Here is an 18,831-nt window from a genome sequence, read left to right as displayed (position 1 = left end):
CTTTGCAGCAGATATGGCACATCAGTTAATGAAATAAATAGCTCAAGTAGCTCATATTCAGCATTTAGGTGCTCTCGGCAGGCTGAGTATCTGTGGACATGGTGAGATTGAGGTGGGTACAGTGGCAGGGAGTTGTACCTAGCATTGTGTGTGAGGTGCTGCCCTTCAGTGTGTGTCCTGCTTTCACATTTCTAGAGTCTTAAAAAACACCAAAACAAAGCTACAGAACAACATGTTTCCTTTATTCATGGCAGGTTCCACTGCCTCCCTTTTTTCCCTTGTTCTGTCATCAATAACAGCTTGCTCCAGAGTCAGTTTAAAACGCCTCCGCTGTTTTCCTGGGCCTGTTGAGGACTTGAATTGCAACAACCAGCCTCACAGATGGCAGGAGTTAGGGAAGACCCATATGGGCTTTATAAAGTTCAGGCCTCCTCAGCTGTTCTTGGGATGATGTTCTAAGAGCAGTCCATCGAACACAAGTGGTACAGCAGTAGCAAACGGACTTAGCATCCCGCAGAAGCATGCAATGGCTTTCCTGCTGGGGATCTGAAAAGGGCACAGACTGTTATTCCCAGGACTGCGAAAGAGCTGGGGACATGCTGTAGCATTCCCGTCACGCATCGCCGCATCGCAGTGGCAACGTGGGAAGCGTTTCCTTGCCACAGTTTTCTTACCATCATCTACAGTTTGTTCACATTTTATGAACCAAAACGTTTGAAAGTTGGATACAAAACAAAGATGAAGGAGAGCATGTCTCCGACTCCATGCGTTCAACTACCAAATAGGTGTTAGTTCAGCTCTAAGGACAACATGAAGGTATTTCTATAGCCAGTTCTCCCTCATCAGTGATGCCTTAAAAGGCATATTAGAAAAGCTACTTACTTGCTTCAACTATATGGCCGTAAGGAAAAAATAATAGTTATCAGTACCAGGGGATCAGTTTTCTCTAAGTGGTCCTTCAGACCTGGACAAAATGTCATCGGTACCAACAAATTGGATATGGGAAAATTCATCCCCTGCATCCACTTTCCCCATGTGCCATCACCGACATGAATGCAAACAACTGGGATGGGAGCACAAAGAGAATGAGGCCATAACCCATTAAAATAGCACTTTAACACAACCAGTACAAATCTCTGCTGCCTGAGTGGTTTGGGGCAAGATAATGGCATTATTTATGCTGCTGTGCACGCAAGTAACTTTGCTGCATTTAACAGAAGCAGTCTGGGCTCATGTGAGCAGGATTTGGGTCTCTGCTGTGAGTTTTTGTGTTGCTGTGAGGCATTTTGTATCAGAAACAGCCACACATACAGGGTTCCTTTCTGAAAATAAACTGTTGGTTGGTGTCCAGTCTTAGAGCATCTATTGATGTTTGGCTCTTAGTATTTAATGTGTTGTTTCATTTACAACTGTAGTCTGAGGCACCCACTTAAAAGCACATTGCATGGACAGGCTGCCTTGGTGCTTACCTTTTCTTACACTGACCAATCAACATAAACATTATGAGGCTACTTGACAAACTCAGAATGACTGGAACAAGGATAAATAGTTGCTTGTCCTCTTTTCTGGACACTGCAAAGATAAATGACAGCAAATAAGAAAACATTCACTTACAGCATGGGTCATATCACTTCTTACAAAACTTGGGCTCCGATGTAAACTCAGTGTGTCCAGATTTGTTACCCTACATATATTTATTCCTCTATTTATGTATTTATATTTTTAAATGTATTTATCTATCTATCTATATATTACAGATATATGCCAGGTATGTGTCACTGTTCAGGGTAACATACTCCTTCAGGGTAACATCTATTCTGCGCATACATATAGCCACCACTCTGTGCCTCTTGCCCTCACTGTGCATTTTGCAGCAGGGCCAGTGCACACGGGGACAGCCCTGAGGAGCCTACAGGGTGCAAAGGAGCTGCTCTGTGGTGTGGGGCAGCCAGGAGGATGCGTTGTGGAGAGACTCCAAGTTCCACGTGTCCTCTGTTGCAAAACAGTCACTGTCTATCCCAGCCGGCCCTATGCAGCAGAGAAGGGCGCTGGTCCAGAAGCATTAATATTTGGGGGTTTGCCTGCTCAGTACACGGGAGGTGCAAAGCTGTAGGAATGGCTGTGCTGGAGTAGGCTGAGGGCATAACTAAACCAGGATCCCACTCCAGTGCTGGACACTGGCAGATGCCCATGGAAGCCATCAGCGCTTGAACCCAACCAGGCTTTATGAAGGTTGTAAAAGAAAGGCTTTGGGGTCCTTACCAGAGAAGCATTCCTGCGTCCATTCGCTCCAAAAGCCCTGGTCAGCACAGAACATGTTTGTTCTCCCCCTGACCCGAACACATGATGTGTGGCTTTGGTTTGCTCTGTAAATCGTTAACATGGTCTCCATTTGGGTTGACACAGGCTGAGAAACAAACAGAAAGAACAAACGTCAGGGAATTACAGGACACCACCAGGAGCTCTCTGTTTCTGACCAGGCTCTGCAAACTCCTGGATTATGTTTTGGCAGAGAAGCTGTGGCTGCCCCATCCCTGGCAGTGTTCAAGGCCAGGTTGGACACAGGGGCTTGGAGCAACCTGCTCTAGTGGAAGGTGTCCCTGCCCATGGCAGGGGTTGGAACTGGATGAGCTTTAAGGTCCCTCCCAACACAAACCATTCCATGATTCTCTGATCCCTTATGATTAATTCTTGCCATTTTTGCCACCAAAACTGCACCCAGATAATGCACAAGGAAAAAGCACCATAGAAGCATAAAAGACATGTTGTGTCCCAGGCTACTTCCTTGGAGAATTTAGAATTACAGTTGCATTGGACCAAGTTGTGCTGCCATATTCAGGAAAACAAACCCAACAACCTTCACATCTCCGTGATGACAGCTCTCTGAGATAACAGGCAGAGGCCTGAGGGAGGGTTTGCTCAGAGGCTCACACTGGGATCTGTGGCTGCTAAAGCAACTGCTGCAGCTGGGGGTCAGGGTGTTAAGTAGGAACACGTGTGGTGGAGCAGCTGGTAGCATTTACCCCTGAGGAGCAGGACTTGGGGTGTTGGGTGATGAGAAGCTCCTCATGACCTGGCTTCAGTGCGTGCTTAAGCCCAGAACACCCCTGTGTGCAGGGCTGCACCCCCAGAACATGAGCAGCAGGTCAGGGAGGGGATCCTGCCCCTCTGCTGCGCTCTGGGGAGACCCCCCCTGCAGTCCTGATCCAGCTCTGGGGCAGCAGCACAAGAGGGACGTGGAGCTGCTGGAGCGAGGCCAGAGGAGGCCCCGGAGCTGCTGCGAGGGCTGGAGCAGCTCTGCTCTGGAGCCAGGCTGAGAGAGCTGGGCTGGGGCAGCCTGGAGAAGAGAAGGCTCCTGAAGGGGAGACCTTATTGCGGCCTTTTACTACTTAAAAGGAGCCTATAAGAGAGGTGGGGAGAGACTTTTCAGCAGGGCCTGTTGCAGCAGGACGAGGGATGATGGGTTTAAACTAAAAGAGGGAGATTGAGGCTGGATGTAAGGAAGAAACTTTGTACAGTGAGGGTGGTAAAATCCTGGCACAGGTTGTCCAGAGAGGTGGTGGATGCCCCATCCCTGGAGCCATTCCAGGCCAGGCTGGATGTGGTTCTGAGCAACCTGGTCTAGTTGAACATGTCCCTGCTCATGGCAGGGGAGTGGAACTGGATGAGCTTTGAAGGTCCCTTCCCACCCAAACCAGTCTGTGATTCTATGATTCTCCACCAGCAGCACGAGCTCAGGCCCCTGCACACGCCATCCGCAGCTTGGTGCAAGCTCCAGTTCTCAGGCTGTCTCCCCACCGCTGGCCATGGGGCAGGGCTCCCCCATCCCACCCCCCCGGGCACGGTGTGTGCTGTCCCTACCGCCCAGGAAGCCTTGTCCTCCCCGTGATCTTCCGCCAGCTGAACCTCGTACTCCAGGCACTGGGGCGGCGTTTTGCCGCTTGGGGGGGTCCACGCCACGTGGAGCTCCTCAGGTGCAGGCATGGAAACCACCAGCTGCTTCGGGGGTGAGGGCTTCGCTAGGAAGGAACAGAAAGAGGGAAGGTCAAGAGGTGCAATCAAACATCTTCAGTTAATCACTGACAACCTCTGCCCCTTCTCCTCATGGATGGGATTTCTGGGCTCCCATCTCCATCAGCCACAACGCTGCAGGAGCAGGATGTCGCTGGGGCTGAAGGGTGGGTTGGTCATTTTACCTTGGTGTGTGTGCTGGGCTAGGTCCTTGTTCTGGGCTGTGACACAGGGGGGTTGGAACGCTGTGGTGCGAGCACAGTGCTCAGCGCACAGCCTGGCCTCTGTAATAGAACACTCTCTGCATCCCAGGAGAGGCTCTGGTTTATGTCAGATGCCCAAAGCCACACATGAAGCACATGGCAGTGCTAATTGAATCCAGAGAAATCCTGCTTGTTAGGCCAGGGGCTTAGCTGGAGGACTAGATACTTATCCCTCAATGAGTAAATGCAGCAGTGTGGTAAGTGACCATAATAAAGAGTGAGTACATGTGTTGGGTGATAAATCATGCAGTGCTCTCCTTCCTTTCCCTGTCTCTGGTGGGTTTGAAATAACACCTTTTCTCTGGCAGACCCCATCACACTTTGCACTGAATTCTCCCCAGCCCTTAGCTGGGTTTGAACAGCAGCCCAAAAGATCTCTCCTGTGCTTGCAGGAGCGGAGCAGTGGTTTCAGTTCCAGCACAGTACATGAAACCAGCTCTGTGGTGGTGCTACTAAAGCCAAGAAACCTATAGCTGCTCTGCCACCTGGCCAGCAGACCCCACTCGCAGCACTGTGTGCAGTTCTGGTGTCCCCAGCATAAGGAGGACATGGAGCTGTTGGAGCAAGTCTAGAGGAGGCCACGAGGATGATCAGGGGCTGGAGCACCTCCCATATGGAGACAGGCTGAGAACATTGGGGCTGTTCAGCCTGGAGAAGAGAAGCTGCGTGGAGACCTCAGAGCAGCTTCCAGGGTCTGAAGGGGGCTACAAGGATGCTGGAGAGGGACTCTTCATCAGGGACTGGAGTGACAGGACAAAGGGTGATGGGTTTAAACTTAAACAAGGGAGGTTTAGGTTAGATCTCAGGCAGAAGTTCTTCCCCAGCGCCCTGCTGCCCTCCTGCCAGCGTTACCTAGGTTGTGAATGCGAAGGGTGACGTACAAGGGCTGGAGCAGCGCAGTGGCTGCCGAACCGTTGACACAAATGCTCAGATCCTTATATTCTGCCTGGCTCAGGTTTTGCAACACGCAGCCAATGTTCATACCCTGCTCCTGAACATAGTTGTCACACTGCACCGCGTGGTCCAGCCCCTCGTACCTGGTGGTGGAGTGGGAAAAGAGAAAGAAAAGAAATAACCAGAGCCATGGCATTTACTGCTTGGGTAAGGCCTTAGCCTCAAGTATATGCTACCTATATCCTACCTACCCCTTGCCTTCCACAAGTGATCCAAAGCACAGTGTTGTGCACTGGTCACCTGGAATCCTGCTTCCCAGGCTGGTTTGTAGGTTGTGTCAGTCTTTCGGAGCACAAGAGGCCTCACAAGGTGCCACGGTGTGAGTGGAGCCTGGGCAGGATGTGGCCCCTATTTATGGAGACATTTGTCCTCCTGTGGGGCGCACAGAGCACCACCAGCTCTGGAGCTGCAGGAAGGCCGCCTCCCAAACCAAACTGCAGAGGTTTGTGGCAGGTGCTATCTGCCATGAATGTAACGAGTGTTAACGAGCTGTTAAGGCTGATTGTGGGCAGGTCCCTGCACCTGCGTGGGCACATAATGGAAACCCAGGAGTTGAGTGAATGGTTTGGGTTGGAAAGGACCTTAAAGCTCATCCAGCTCCACCCCCCTGCCTTAGGCAGGGACACCTTCCACTAGAGCAGGCTGCTCCATCCCTCTGATGACTTTTGTGCCCCTCCTCTGGCCCCTCTCCAACAGGTCCATGTCTTTTCTGTACTGAGGACTTCAGAGCTGGATGCAGGACTGGGGGGGGGGGGGTCTCACCAGACCAGAATATAGGGGCAGAATCACCTCCATTGACCTGCTGGCCATTGGATGCAGCCCAAGACACAATTGGCTTGGGCTACAAGTGCCCACTGCCAGGTCATGTCCAGTCTTTAATCCACCAGTACCCCCCAAGTTCTTCTCCTCAGGGGTACCCTCAATCCCTTCATCCCTCAGCCGGTATTGACACTGGAGGTTGCCCCAATTCACGTGCAGGACCCTGCACTTGGCCTCGTTGAACCAAGTTTGCTGGTTATTAGCTACTGTGCAACCACAGCCTTGACCTCTCAAACTGCCTCCTACTGCCACCCACTCCCCATAGCTTAGTCACTGGCGCTACCCTGGAAATCCGAAGTGGTGTTTCATGTTACCTTTGAGCCTCCTGCTGGGTTCATCCCTGGAGCAGGGCTGAATCAGGCCTCTACTCTGCACCTAAGGAAGGTCTCCCTGCACAGCACATGATGTCTGGGGGAAAAACTTCATGTGGCAGTGCTGTAACAACTGACTCACAGGGAGCAGAGCATGCCATGGCTGTGTTCCCACCCGCTCTCGTTATTCAATGGGACCCAGGTCCAACTGCCTGGGTTTGTTAGAGGCAGTTAAACAGGGTGGGTTTGGTGAAGTTTTTGTGGTTTGGCGTTTTTTTTTTTTACGAACAAATCAAGAATTTCCATGGTTTCTTTCAAGCAGACCTTTGTAGTCAGGAAAATGGTTTAAAATCAGTGTTTCTGCTTTGAAGTCTAATTCCAAGAGCTATGTGGAAGCTATTTTTGAAAAGCAGCAAAGGCAGGAAACCCAATGATTTCCTAACTAGAAATCTTAATCTTTGTATCATAGGAATTGAAGCACAAGTACAGCATTTACTTTGTCCAAACCCACTAAGTCTAACTTTGTTTTTCGTGCAGAACAGAGTCATAAGGCAGCAGTATGAAAGAAACAACTGAGAAACATGCATTATTAGTACCTTTTGGCAGCATGTTTGCTTGTATGAGATGTGCTAAGGCTATGAAGATCTATTTGAAGAATAAAACTGTTAGTTGCCAGGAAGCCCTGCTCTTTCCATAGGGTTCACTAACCTTGCTAACCTCCTGCTGAACCTATCCTGTAGAGATATATGTGCTGTGATCAAGAGAAGTGTGCAGCCAGAGTGATCCAGGTGTGCTCAGCAAAGGGAAGGGCCAAGGCTTCGTGATGAACAATATGCAGAAAGCACTCCTTACGGGTGAACACAAGGCAAAGGAGGATGGGAGAAGGCATTCCCTGTAGAAGGTCAGCAGGGATTTAGTATTTCCTTGCCAGAAGGAATATGTTGCTCGGAGCATTATTTCAGCTCATTCTGGGTGGATCATGCAACAGCACTGCCAGCCATAAAAGCGTATTTTCCTGGCATTTTAATACTCTGAGAGGTTCACTTGATTGCTGTCTGGATGTTCCTTCTGTCTTGCTGATACATACCAATAATATAGTCCATAATGTACACTATGAGGAGTGAGGAGACCAGGTTGCCAAGTGCACTTGAGGTATTCCCAGTCATGGTAGATGCAGTGGAAATTCTGAACCTCTGATTCCAGTTTTCCTGTCAAACAAGAAGGAAATAATCACTATTCAGCAATGTATCAGTCAGGCCCAGCAGAAGCATCATTTTACCTCTTTGAACAATTGTGTGCTGCAGCTGAAAGACAAGAAAGAAAAAGAAGGCCAGCTACCTTTGTTAGTTGTGCTGCCAAGTGCTCTGTTCCCTATAAAAACCAGCTCACTGGACTTAAAGCAGGAAGAACCAAGACTGACCTTTCCATTCAGCAGTGGAGCTCGTGTTGTGCAACCCAACAGAGCTTGGATACAGGTGGAGGAAAATGAGCCCCAGGTATCCACAGCCACAGCCAGTGGAAGCCAAGATGCTCTGGTGTCTTATACCTCAACAAGCCCTGCAATGGCTTATCCACCCCGCAACCCTCAGGCCAGCAGTGGTTCATGCAACAGGCTCATGCAAAATGCCAAACTGCCCCAGGTACCAAAGGCTGCTCCTAACCTCGCAATGGGACCTGAAAGGTAGCATAAATCCAGTCACTCTCCACCTCCACGTCTTCAGTACACCGTCCTTCAAGCAGTGTCTGGACCCTCACTTCAGCAGTCCTGCTGAGGTCAAAGCCAACTCTGACTTTTAGCTTCTTAGTAAAAATAACCTGGTTGAAAGACAGACTTTATCAGCACCTCTTCTGTCCCCAAGTGGGTGCAGAATTAGCTGCCGTTGCTCCCACTCCAGGAGACTCATTGGTGTGCTTTAATGTTTCTTTACCTTCTTGTCAGGCTTCTCCTGCCCAGTGCTTCTCCCTGTACCACTGCTCTGCCCAGCCTTGGTGGCTTTGAGTCCCTCCACCCCACAAGACACCAGCAACGACAAGACAGAGCAGACTGTGGTTCAAGGGGTCCCCACCAGCCAGGAGCACTGGGTTGGGGTCTGATGACGATACCACTGGACATCCAGTGGGGGTCACCACTGCATGCCGCTGGTCTGAGCCCTTTTTGGGAGAGAGAAGGTGTCATATCAGCCCCAGCAGGACAGAAGTATCGTGCCATAGGATGTATGTGTGTGATGCAGCAGGAACTGCAGCGGCACAGCCCACAGTCAGGATTTTGATCAGCAGTCCCACAGTGTATTCTTCAGTCCCAGACTGATTCTTCTTGATCTTATCAGGGCTTCAGGTTTTGGCAAGGAATCAGAGGTGGGTTTTTTTCCCTACTTTTTAGATCTGCTTTGTGTAAGACACTTTTATTACTTGTGATTTAGCAAACTCTGACATGTTTATTAGAACTGCATTTGCTTTCCTTTGTGCTTTTTAAATGCCATTTGAGATCATCATAGAAGAATCCACGCTGCTGCATGACCGAGTGTGATATGCATCATGACTGATGTCAGGTCAAAGAGCCCCTGTCCATGCCCGCACAATTACAATCCATAGCTGAAAGAGGGTGGGAGGCACTGTGCAATTCCACCCCTGCAGGCTCCCATGGGATGGGTGGGCCAAAACCCCTTTCATAGAATCATAAAATCCCAGACTGATTTGTGTTGAAGGGACCTTAAAGCTCATCCAGTTCCAACCCCTGCCACGGGCAGGGACACCTTCCACTAGAGCAGGTTGCTCCAAGCCCCTGTGTCCAACCTGGCCTTGAACACTGCCAGGGATGGGGCAGCCACAGCTTCTCTGGGCACCCTGTGCCAGCGCCTCAGCACCCTCACAGGGAAGAGCTTCTGCCTCAGAGCTCATCTCAGTCTCCCCTCTGGCAGGTTAAAGCCATTCCCCTTGGCCTGTCCCTACAGGCCCTTGTCCAAAGCCCCTCTCCAGTGGCTCCCTTTCGCCAACCAAACAGCCTACTGCTGGGTTTCTCCTCACCCTAAATCCATTTACCTTCATAACCCTGCAACAGCTTTCATCATCTAAGAAATCCCAAAATATATTCCTGCGCTCTTCCTGTACTGTCTCTGTCTGCTATTGCCCTGCTGCACATCAACGAGAGACCACTTTATCATAGAGCTGAGTTAGGGTCAACAGAATCGCTAGATAAAGGGAATGTTAGAGCATTAGGACAATGAATGAAATTTAATCTTTTATGTATTCACCACTTTGCATTCATAAGGATCTGTTGACACCAAGTTTTGGGTTAAGCCCCCTAAAGACTTTCTAGAAACTGTTGTGCCTTTTACAATGGGGGATGCTACAGGATATTACTGGACCATTTTGGCAGCGAGCACGTACCCTCTGACAGAAATAGCCCCGTCTCTGGCTGCATTTCAAAACACATTCACATCTGGCAGAAGATTCAAACCACTGGAACAGTTCTGGCTTTTTCATGGAAAGCTGGAACTGCTTTGGTACCACTCCTCCTCAAGATGCAAACAGAAACTTATGCAGGACCTAAAGGCAGAACAATACCCTGGGTTTAAGAGGATTAAACTGTGCTTTGTCTCACCTTCCAGTCTCTGTCCCCAGCGCTGTGGTATTCAAACCTGTATTTTACTGTGCATTCGTTGAAGGTCTGTCCACTGGGTGGAGGTTTCCACTCTATATCGAGAGAACCCAGGAGGCCAGGATCAGTGATCTGCAGGTCTTGTGGGGGAGCAACTACATTGAAAACAAAGCAGGGAGGAAACCAGAGTGTGGGTGTAAAGAAAACAAACACAAACCCCTCGTGGGATTGGGTGATGTGACAAGTGGGGCTGCAGGATGTGGAGGGAAGCACTGCTGGGCCAGGTCCAGCCCTGGCTGTGTAACAGCCTGTTCTCAGCAAAGCCCCACTCCTGCCACCCCCAGAAAACAGGTTTTGCTCAGAGAGGACACTCAGGGACCACTGAAAAGGCACAAAGAACGCTCCATCTTTGTCACTCTTTTTCAGGAGCTGTTAACCGAAACTGTTGTCCCGGGCTGATCATTCCAGTCCTTTCTTTGCTTACTTTTAACTCATGATATTTACTAACCATCCTTGCAGACTTGTTCAGCACATGGACCAACACAGGATGCCAGGTCACAGCGTGCTGTCGTTCCCCGACCATAACAGACACAAACCACCCGTCCTGCTTTAAATATTCCTTTCAAGTATATTGTAGAATAATGAGAGTAAACCAAGACAAAAAACAAGCATCAGAAAAGCAGAGAGTTAAAATCATTCTTATTTTGTACATCAGCAATACAAAAGTGTGCTTTTACAGTCAATCTGGCTTTTATTAAGCTATTGTAAGGTGCTATCATATGTTAATAAATCAGCATATATCATGGATGAATTTTGTACTAAGACTTGCTGCCTAAAAGCCCAGCTGTGTATGGAGCTGTCATTGATAAAAGCTGCTTGGCTGTTCAGTTTTATTAGTTAAATCAATTTTTGTGACATCTGAAGTGATTTTTCTCCACTCTCTAGAGCTGAGGTTTTCCATGTCCATTGGGGTTGCTGCATATTCCCTGCATGATACACTGTTTTCACAGGGATTTGGAGCCCATCTCCTGGCAGTGCCAGTCCAGCATTGTCACCACTTCTCTCTTTGAATCTGGCCTTCAGGTCACTGGCTTCTCTGCCACCTTTTGCAGGCCTTTATCAGGATTTACACCATTTTTTCCTTTCTTTTTTTTAACAAATCCATCATGGAAGCAGACCTTGAGAATATCGTTCAGTGGAGGATGGTGACATAAATCAAACTTCAGTGTGCTCCTTGGGAAGCTTGCAGAGAACATCATTGCAGGATTTATTTCTCCCAAATGAAACACGCCTCAGGCAGTAATCTTAAGATCCCACTTTTCCCAGCATGTAAATCTCTATGGGAGACTTGTTGCTATGTGAGATGGCAAAGCAGGATATCATGGCAATGTGTTTGGGGATCAGGAAACAATAGACTACAATAATTTGGAGAGAAATTCAATTTTATGTATTTTTCTGTGTAACAAGTAAAACATTCTCCCTCCCACCATTGCGTCCCATGGAGGCAGCCTGGCTTCAGAGCGGGGTGGTGGGACTGCTGCAGCTCCAGAGGCAATGGGGCATGGCCCTGCCAGTGCAAAAGCTTCTGTTCAACAGCCCCACGTTCTCACAGGAGGTGAGGGACTGATGCCACTGTGCTACGACAGGCACAGGTTTCCCAGCACGGGCAGAGGAGGGGGAACAGGGGAAGGAGGGGATTGTCTCTCTCTGCTGTGCTCTGGGGAGACCCCCCCTGCAGCTCTGATCCAGCTCTGGGGCGACCGCACAAGAGGGATGTGGAGCTGCTGGAGTGGGACCTAGCCAAGGAGATGTGCTGGCAGGGCTGAGAGCTGCGTATTCCTGTGCTTGGGAATATCCTCTGGAGTGGGTAAATGCTGAGCCTCGCAAACAAGGAAGCAAAAAGCTACTGGCCTTTGCTTTGAGCCTGGTGTTAAGCTGTCAAGAGAGGATTAGATTGGTCCAAAATGGAGTTTCTGACCAGAAACAGTTACGCCAAAATTTGTTTCCATCCTGAGCTTGAACAAAATAGTAGTATTTTTACAAAGCAATTGCAGCTGGGAACAGGAATTCCTGTAAAATCAATTGTGACTGGATTCCAGAGCGGGTGGGAAAGCTTGTTTTGGGGATGTGGTTTGTGTTCAGGGATTTGATTTTTTCCTTTTAAATGTCAGCACTGCACTTGCAGTTTCTCACGTTCACAATATTACATGACAAACTGTCCTCACTCATATCATTCATACAGAGCAGGGGACTGGAAATACTTGGTTTCATAGAGTCACAGAATCACAGAATGGTTTGGGTTGGAAGGGACCTTCAAAGCTCATCTAGTCCCAACCCTGCTGCAATGAGCAGGGACATGTTCAACTAGACCAGGTTGCTCAGAACCACATCCAGCCTGGCCTGGAATGGCTCCAGGGATGAGGCATCCACCACCTCTCTGGACAACCTGTGCCAGGATTTTACCACCCTCACTGTACAAAGTTTCTTCCTCACATCCAGCCTCAATCTCCCTCTTTTAGTTTAAACCCATCACCCCTTGTTCTGCCACAACAGGCCCTGCTAAGGTCCCCCCACACCTTCTCCGTGCTGGTCAGGGAGGTGCAGTGACGCTGTGTTTTAAAGGCCATGCTGTGTGCGTGGCACAGCAGCGCTGCAGCTCTCCACGTGAGCACTGGGAGGACAGGAAGTCTCTCAGTGCCCTCCTGGCCATGTGTTCACCTCTCCACCACGCTGGAAGGGGAGGTCCAGACCTGCTCCCCATCCCTTGATAAATGGAAGGCTTTTGGGTGCAAAGTCCCAGTTACCAGGGGCCAAAAGGGCTGGGCTGGAGGGTGCAGTGCAGCAGGGAGGTGCTGGAGGGCTTGAAGCAAAGGTGCTTGAAGTGCCGTTGCCATGGATACAGCTTGAAAAGCAGAAAGTATTATTCCCCAATTCTGAGCAACCTGCTCTAGTGGAAGGTGTCCCTGCCCGTGGCAGGGGGTTGGAACTGGATGAGCTTTCAGGTCCCTTCCAACCCAAACCAGTCTCTGGTTCTGTGATTCTTACACCTATAGCAAAGTCTGTCTGGCTGGGACCATGCTCAGGAGCATTTTTGTGCCCAAGTGTCTCTGTCTCAACCATTTACCTGATAACTCTGTCTCAAACCATAGATTTGCTGGGCACCAAAGGCAGTTTCTGCTCCTTTGAAGTTACTCAGAAAGATACCCACTAAACACACAATACACTTATACAACAGATTACAGGGCTGTGCACCAGCCGCTCGCTCTAACACAGACACAAGCAAAGCTGCAGTTGAAAAACTACCTTCATCACCGGCCCCAGTCAATGTGGAGCACGTGTTAGGCAGCGGCACGGCCACACGCCAGCCCTTACCTGCGGTGTGGGATGTGGAGGAGGAGGATGATGCTGCGCAGCCCCACACCAGTGCCGTAGAGAGAGCGCAGAGCCACTGGAAAGCCATTGAGAGGTGGGACATTAGGGGCTGTGCTGGCCGGTGCCTGGTGTCCTGCGGGGCACGGAGGCTGGAGGAGGAGACCAGAACTGAAGGGCTCCAGCGCAGCGCTGTGGCCCTGATGTTCCCTCTGCAGGGTGAGCGCTGACAACAGGCGCCTTTCTACCCCTTTACCAAGTCTGATTAATCATTTCCCAGAGGAACCCCGTGTGCCACATCTGGGGACGGGAACACATGGCTGAGCCTGGCTTCGTGTGAAAGGGTTTCTGGCTGGCTCAGCACATTCTCCCCAGGCTCGTCAGCCTGTCCCTCAGTCACCACTGGCTGCCGCGCAGGTTCCATCGAAACAGTGACACAGCCCCTGCCCTGCAGAGAGCCGGGGATCAGTGACATGCCCACTGAGATAAAAACAACAGAGCAGAGCGCCAGAGCCCTGCCTTAGCGCATGAGCAGACATGGCTTGTGAACTGTCACCCGTGCGCTCGGTGTTCCTGTGTCAGGGTTTGGTGACTAAAGAGAAGAAGATACTGCAGAAAGGGAATTTCCCTTCTAATCCACCCTCCAACAAAAAGAGAACAAATAGCAGGAATGCTGGTGAGGAGTTGTCTTAGTAGTCAGGATCATTTTTTAAGGGGAAAAATTCTTTTCCTGAGCAAGTCTGCTGGAGGGAAGGTGGGGACTGAGGGAGAGGAGCAGTTTTGGGGAGGGGGTCTCCTCCGTCCTTTAGATTTCATGCTGAAGGTGGGTAGAAATCGCTGCCTATGAACACACCAGCCCAGGCTGTTTCCCTGTGCCAGAAAGCACATGGATTACGGGTAAAAAGAATTGGTTTTTCTTTGTTTTTTACATATAGATACAGGTATAGGTATAGATTAGATAGAGATGAGGGTGCAGAGAGAGATTAGATATAGATACATACAGATACAGACATATAGGTATATAGACATAGATATACAGATATGATATGATAGAGATTTAAATTAACCACAACTTGTAACTGGCAACACATGGCAGCAATTAAAAATACAGTAATTTTAACGGATAGAGATATGATAGATTTATAGATACAGATCTATGTCTAGATATGGATATAGATATCAATCTTACTGAAAGCTTGAGGCCAGTGTGCAAGAACACAGCAACATTCATGTGGGCACACACTGCGTCACTGAGCTCCTTTCAGATTACAAACTCACTTTACATTGTCCATGCAGCCATGGCTGTAAAGGGTGGCCTGTCAGGTCCTCCTCTGGCATGGCTGCTTACTCCTCAGCACCAGCAGCTATGGTGCAACCACACAAAAGTGGGGGTCTGCTGAATGGCAGAGCTGCAGCTCAGAGGTGCCTTGGGGGAGCTGAGGGTTTGGGCCAACAAAACCCCTCAGCATTTGATTGAGAAGTGGCTCAGGGGAGCCAGAGGAGTGGCTTGTGCTGGGAGGGGGCAGGGGGGGGTTAAATTAACCACAACTTGTAACTGGCAACACATGGCAGCAATTAAAAAGACAGTAATTTTAATGGCTCATTTTCAGTTTAAACTAATGTCGAATCCCCCCAAGTCCATCACATCAGTATAAGTGATACCAGCAACTTTTCTATTTCACTGTGAAATGAGAACATATGGAGAAGTTCCAGTCAGAAGGAATGACTGGAATTACTTCTTAACATATCAAATAGGACATAAACCTTGTGTCAGTACAAACCTGGCTGTATGCATAGGTCTCTGCCTGGGAAAGGTCTCATAATTGAGCCCAAGGATGCAAGGGTAAGGAGGGCTGCCTTACAGAGCTGGGGACAGTAGCAGCTCTAACTCAAAGCACATGAATGTTGGTGTAGAAAGCTTTTTCCATTCCCAGTACAGTTAATTTCATGTATTCACAATGTTCCACAAGGCAAGTAAAAGTAAACAAAGGCTCACACAGAAAGATTTCAAACCATCCCAATGCTCTTACCTGGCCCTCTCAGCACATGGGATCCATCTGCGCTGGGTGCTGAGCTCCTCCACAGCCCCGGGACCGCTCTGCTCCAAACTCTGCATCTCACAGAGATGCGGAGGGTTTTAAAGAGGCCCAGCAGGGGCCAGATGCCACATTGCAAAGAGGTTAAAGCACTTGCCACATGACCAGAGGCTTTACTAAGCCAGCACCAGAGAGAGCACTGCTGGAACCGAGGAGGTGCTGGCGTTAACTGCTGCTCCGACTGCGCTCACGGAGGTCTGAGGTATGTTTGAAATGTTTAAATGACTCATTACAATGAAAACCAAACAGCACGATCCGTGCAGGCTGCCTGCAGCCTCCTCGCCGCGGTGGCCCTCGTCCAATGCAGCTCCGGGCAGTGGTCCCCCAGGTCCAGCCCTGGTTTGACCACCAATCGGCTGCTGCTGCCTCTTAGGGCTCTGTAGGAAATACACAGAATTATCCATCCTCTTCCTGCTCTCCTGCGGGCTGGGCACATCAGCATAGCTCGTCACAACCTGTCCATAGAACTAGATGAGCTTTAAGCTCCCTTCCAACCCAAACCAGTCTATGTTTCTATGAACATGACACTCATATAGCCTCGCCTGTCACCATTTACTTCCTCCTCCTCCCCTGCATCCCCCTCCCTTGCCCCCAGCCTGAAGCACCCATTGCAAGGCACAACTGCTTTGACAAGCTGAGTACAGGATCAGCCAGGCTCATGAGCAATAACACAAGGTGGGTCACCCCCATATTGCCCTGTGGGTTAAGGGAAGTTGGTTGCAGCAATTCCCCCCCAGGAGGGATGATAAAGGATGCTTTGGAAAGAGCAGGGCTGTGGTGCGCGTGCCCCAACAAGCAGTGGGCTGGGGCTGGATCTGCCCATGGCCACGTTTGGGTGTATTGAGAAACCATTCAGAGATAGTAAGAACATGAGAAACAGCATCAGGCACCGAAGGGGCCCATCTCATTAGGAAGAAACCCACCCTCCCAGCACCTCCACGAGACTTAAGGTATCGCTATTTGAACTGATGCCCAACTTAATGTGTTATTACATCCCAGTTGGAGTCAATGGGAATGTTTTGGAGCAGCAAATGCAGGATCAGGCTCCTTTCCACCTACCGGCTATCCTTCCCATTTGACTGTGCATGCAGGTAGACTTGTGCTCGGGCAGGGCAGTGCTGCCAGTGCTGCGTTGGCTGTGGAGACCTGAGGGAGGCACCATCCCTTTCCAGGTGTGAAACCATTCCCATTGGACGGGGCTTGGAGCAACCTGCTCTAGTGGAGGGTGTCCCTGCCCGTGGCAGGGGCTTGGAATTGGATGAGATTTAAGGTCCCTTCCAACACAAACCAGGCTGGGATTCTGAGATTCTGTGAAGGCCATGAGGGCTTTACCTGTAGTTGGAGACCACTGAACAGGTGAATAGCCTCTTGCTTTGCATCTTTCAAAAGTAAAAAGCAGTAGAAATGGGTAGTACAAACCCTGTTGCCTTGAGCACCCTGTGCACTTTGGCTGTGAGTGGGTTATGGGTGAGTTCTCCCTTCACTGCAATTGGCTGTTTCCTTCTTACTTTCTTCAAATGACAGGGGAAAATAAGTCCTTTGCTGCTGGTAAATGTATGGCCCTGCTGTTAGGGTTATGCAAGGTTAAGATTTAACATTCATGTATTTTTCATTGTGTAAGCTACTTAAGCAGAAAAGGTCACATTAGACAGATCATCTGAAACAGATGAGACTAATTTCCCAGTAGGGTGAATGCCAGTTTCTGAGTGCTGGAACTGGGTCAGTTCCTGAGAAAATTAGGTTGGAAAAAAGCACAGTTGGGGTTTGCAGGAATCAGGGTCCACCACTGGAGCACCCGGGCGAGCAGAGAGTGCATCTCCTGCTGCAAAGTGCCACCGGTGCAGCCTCCTCCCGCCACCCTCCTCCCCAAACTACTGCCCTTCGCAAACCACCAACACTGTTCTGTTCCCTTCCTTGTGCCGTTGTGCTGGTACCTGATGATTGTGCTTGTGCTTGTCCTCCTGCCACTGTTAATGCAGTCCCCGTGCTGGTCCTGGAGGAGGAGATCCACTGAGGCCAAACTGTGCAGGACCCGCGTCCTGTCCCAGCGATGCTGAGCGGAGGCACTGCCCATGGATGAGAGGGTGACACACAGGCTGGGTGGAGGTTGTTGCACTCTCTGCTTGGCCAAGGTGCCCACCCTGCCTTGGGGGGGTGGGAGGGACATGGGAAAGGGGAGAGCGCTGGGGGTACTGGAATGGTTTGTGTGTGCTGGAGGAGAAGGGGCTGGAGGGAGAAGAGAAGGGTTTGCCTGGCCCAACAGGGAGGCTGCTCCAGAGGAAGCAAATGAGCTGCAGCTCACAAGGAGAACTGCCTTGGCTTATCTTCCAGCCCACAGCGTCTGTCCCTCATCGGCTCCCTGTTTTATAGCCTGGGAATATCCACTATAAAACCAATCTTCCCATCCTTTTACATTGTCTGTCTGCAAATGTCTGGAACAGAAAACATTCTTCCGAGGTCAGAAATTACTCCCCACTGGGAAGGACTCAACACAACACAAGTCAACCACTGCCTTCTTCCCACTGGTTGTGGTGGGAAGCAAGTAAACATGCTCCAACCCTCAAGCAGTCCCGGCAGCTGCATTTCAAGTGTCTTGTTTTGGTTGAGATTAGTCCCATACACAATTTAGAACATTTCTGGCCCACAGCAGCACTTTTGGTGAGTGCTTTCCATGGCACTGCAGCACATGTTCTGTCCACTCCAGCCTCTGAGCTGAACCAAAGAGTGTGGTGTGGGGCGGGGCAAAAATCTCTTTGGATTCCTTCAGTCCATCAGAATCACAGCACGCCTGACAAATGAACCAACAACAGCGGTACAGCTTCAGATCAATCCGCCCTATTGTGGCCTTTCAGTGCTTAAAAGGAGCCTGTAAGAAAGATGGGGAGAGACTTTTCAGCAGGGCCTGTTGCGGCAGGACGAGGGGTGATGGGTTTAAACTAAAAGAGGGAGATTGAGGCTGGACGTGAGGAAGAAACTTTGTACAGTGAGGGTGCTGAGGCGCTGGCACAGGGTGCCCAGAGAAGCTGTGGCTGCCCCATCCCTGGCAGTGTTCAAGGCCAGGTTGGACACAGGGGCTTGGAGCAACCTGCTCTAGTGGAAGGTGTCCCTGCCCGGGGCAGGGGGTGGAACTGGGTGAGCTTTAAGGTCCCTTCTAAGTCAAACCAGGCTGGGATTCTGTGATTCTATGAATACTGCAGGAACAGATCAAGAGGCGGGCAGGGGACTGCTCACAGAAGAGGAAGGACATCAAGTAACAAATGATGCTTGACTCGATGCAGTGGTGCAACAGTGATAGTTCTCCCTACTCTCTCTCCTCTTTTGCAGCCTTTAGTTTGCAAAGACAGGAAGAAGGAAACTGTTTGACCATTCCCCTGCCATTTCCTCAGAAACAACATAATCATCGTTCAACT

The 18,831-nt window shown here is 49.9% G+C and overlaps 1 protein-coding gene across 2 annotated transcripts; it reads right to left on the bottom strand.

Moving 5' to 3' along the window:
- Positions 1-227: 227 nt before the first annotated feature.
- Positions 228-17,522, bottom strand: IL13RA2 (interleukin 13 receptor subunit alpha 2). Of its 2 annotated transcripts, none has more exons than XM_030498430.2 (10): positions 17,356-17,522; positions 13,329-13,477; positions 9,960-10,111; positions 8,020-8,173; positions 7,446-7,566; positions 5,127-5,311; positions 3,862-4,019; positions 2,263-2,407; positions 1,470-1,572; positions 228-546 (listed from the first exon to the last, which is right to left on the bottom strand). In XM_030498430.2, exons 1-10 carry the CDS (start codon positions 17,493-17,495, stop codon positions 504-506), a joined length of 1,350 nt encoding a protein of 449 aa, XP_030354290.1. In that variant the 5' UTR covers positions 17,496-17,522; the 3' UTR covers positions 228-503. The 2 variants fall into 2 exon arrangements, with proteins under 2 accessions (XP_030354290.1, XP_030354291.1); XM_030498431.2 differs by lacking the exon at positions 17,356-17,522 and adding an exon at positions 15,356-15,533.
- Between the last annotated feature and the right edge of the window lie 1,309 nt (positions 17,523-18,831).

Source organism: Strigops habroptila, chromosome 9 (assembly GCF_004027225.2).
Source record: "Strigops habroptila isolate Jane chromosome 9, bStrHab1.2.pri, whole genome shotgun sequence".
Taxonomy (NCBI): Eukaryota; Metazoa; Chordata; class Aves; order Psittaciformes; family Psittacidae; genus Strigops; species Strigops habroptila.
Note: the sequence above shows the minus strand (reverse complement) of the source record. Positions and strands in the feature narration are given on the sequence as shown.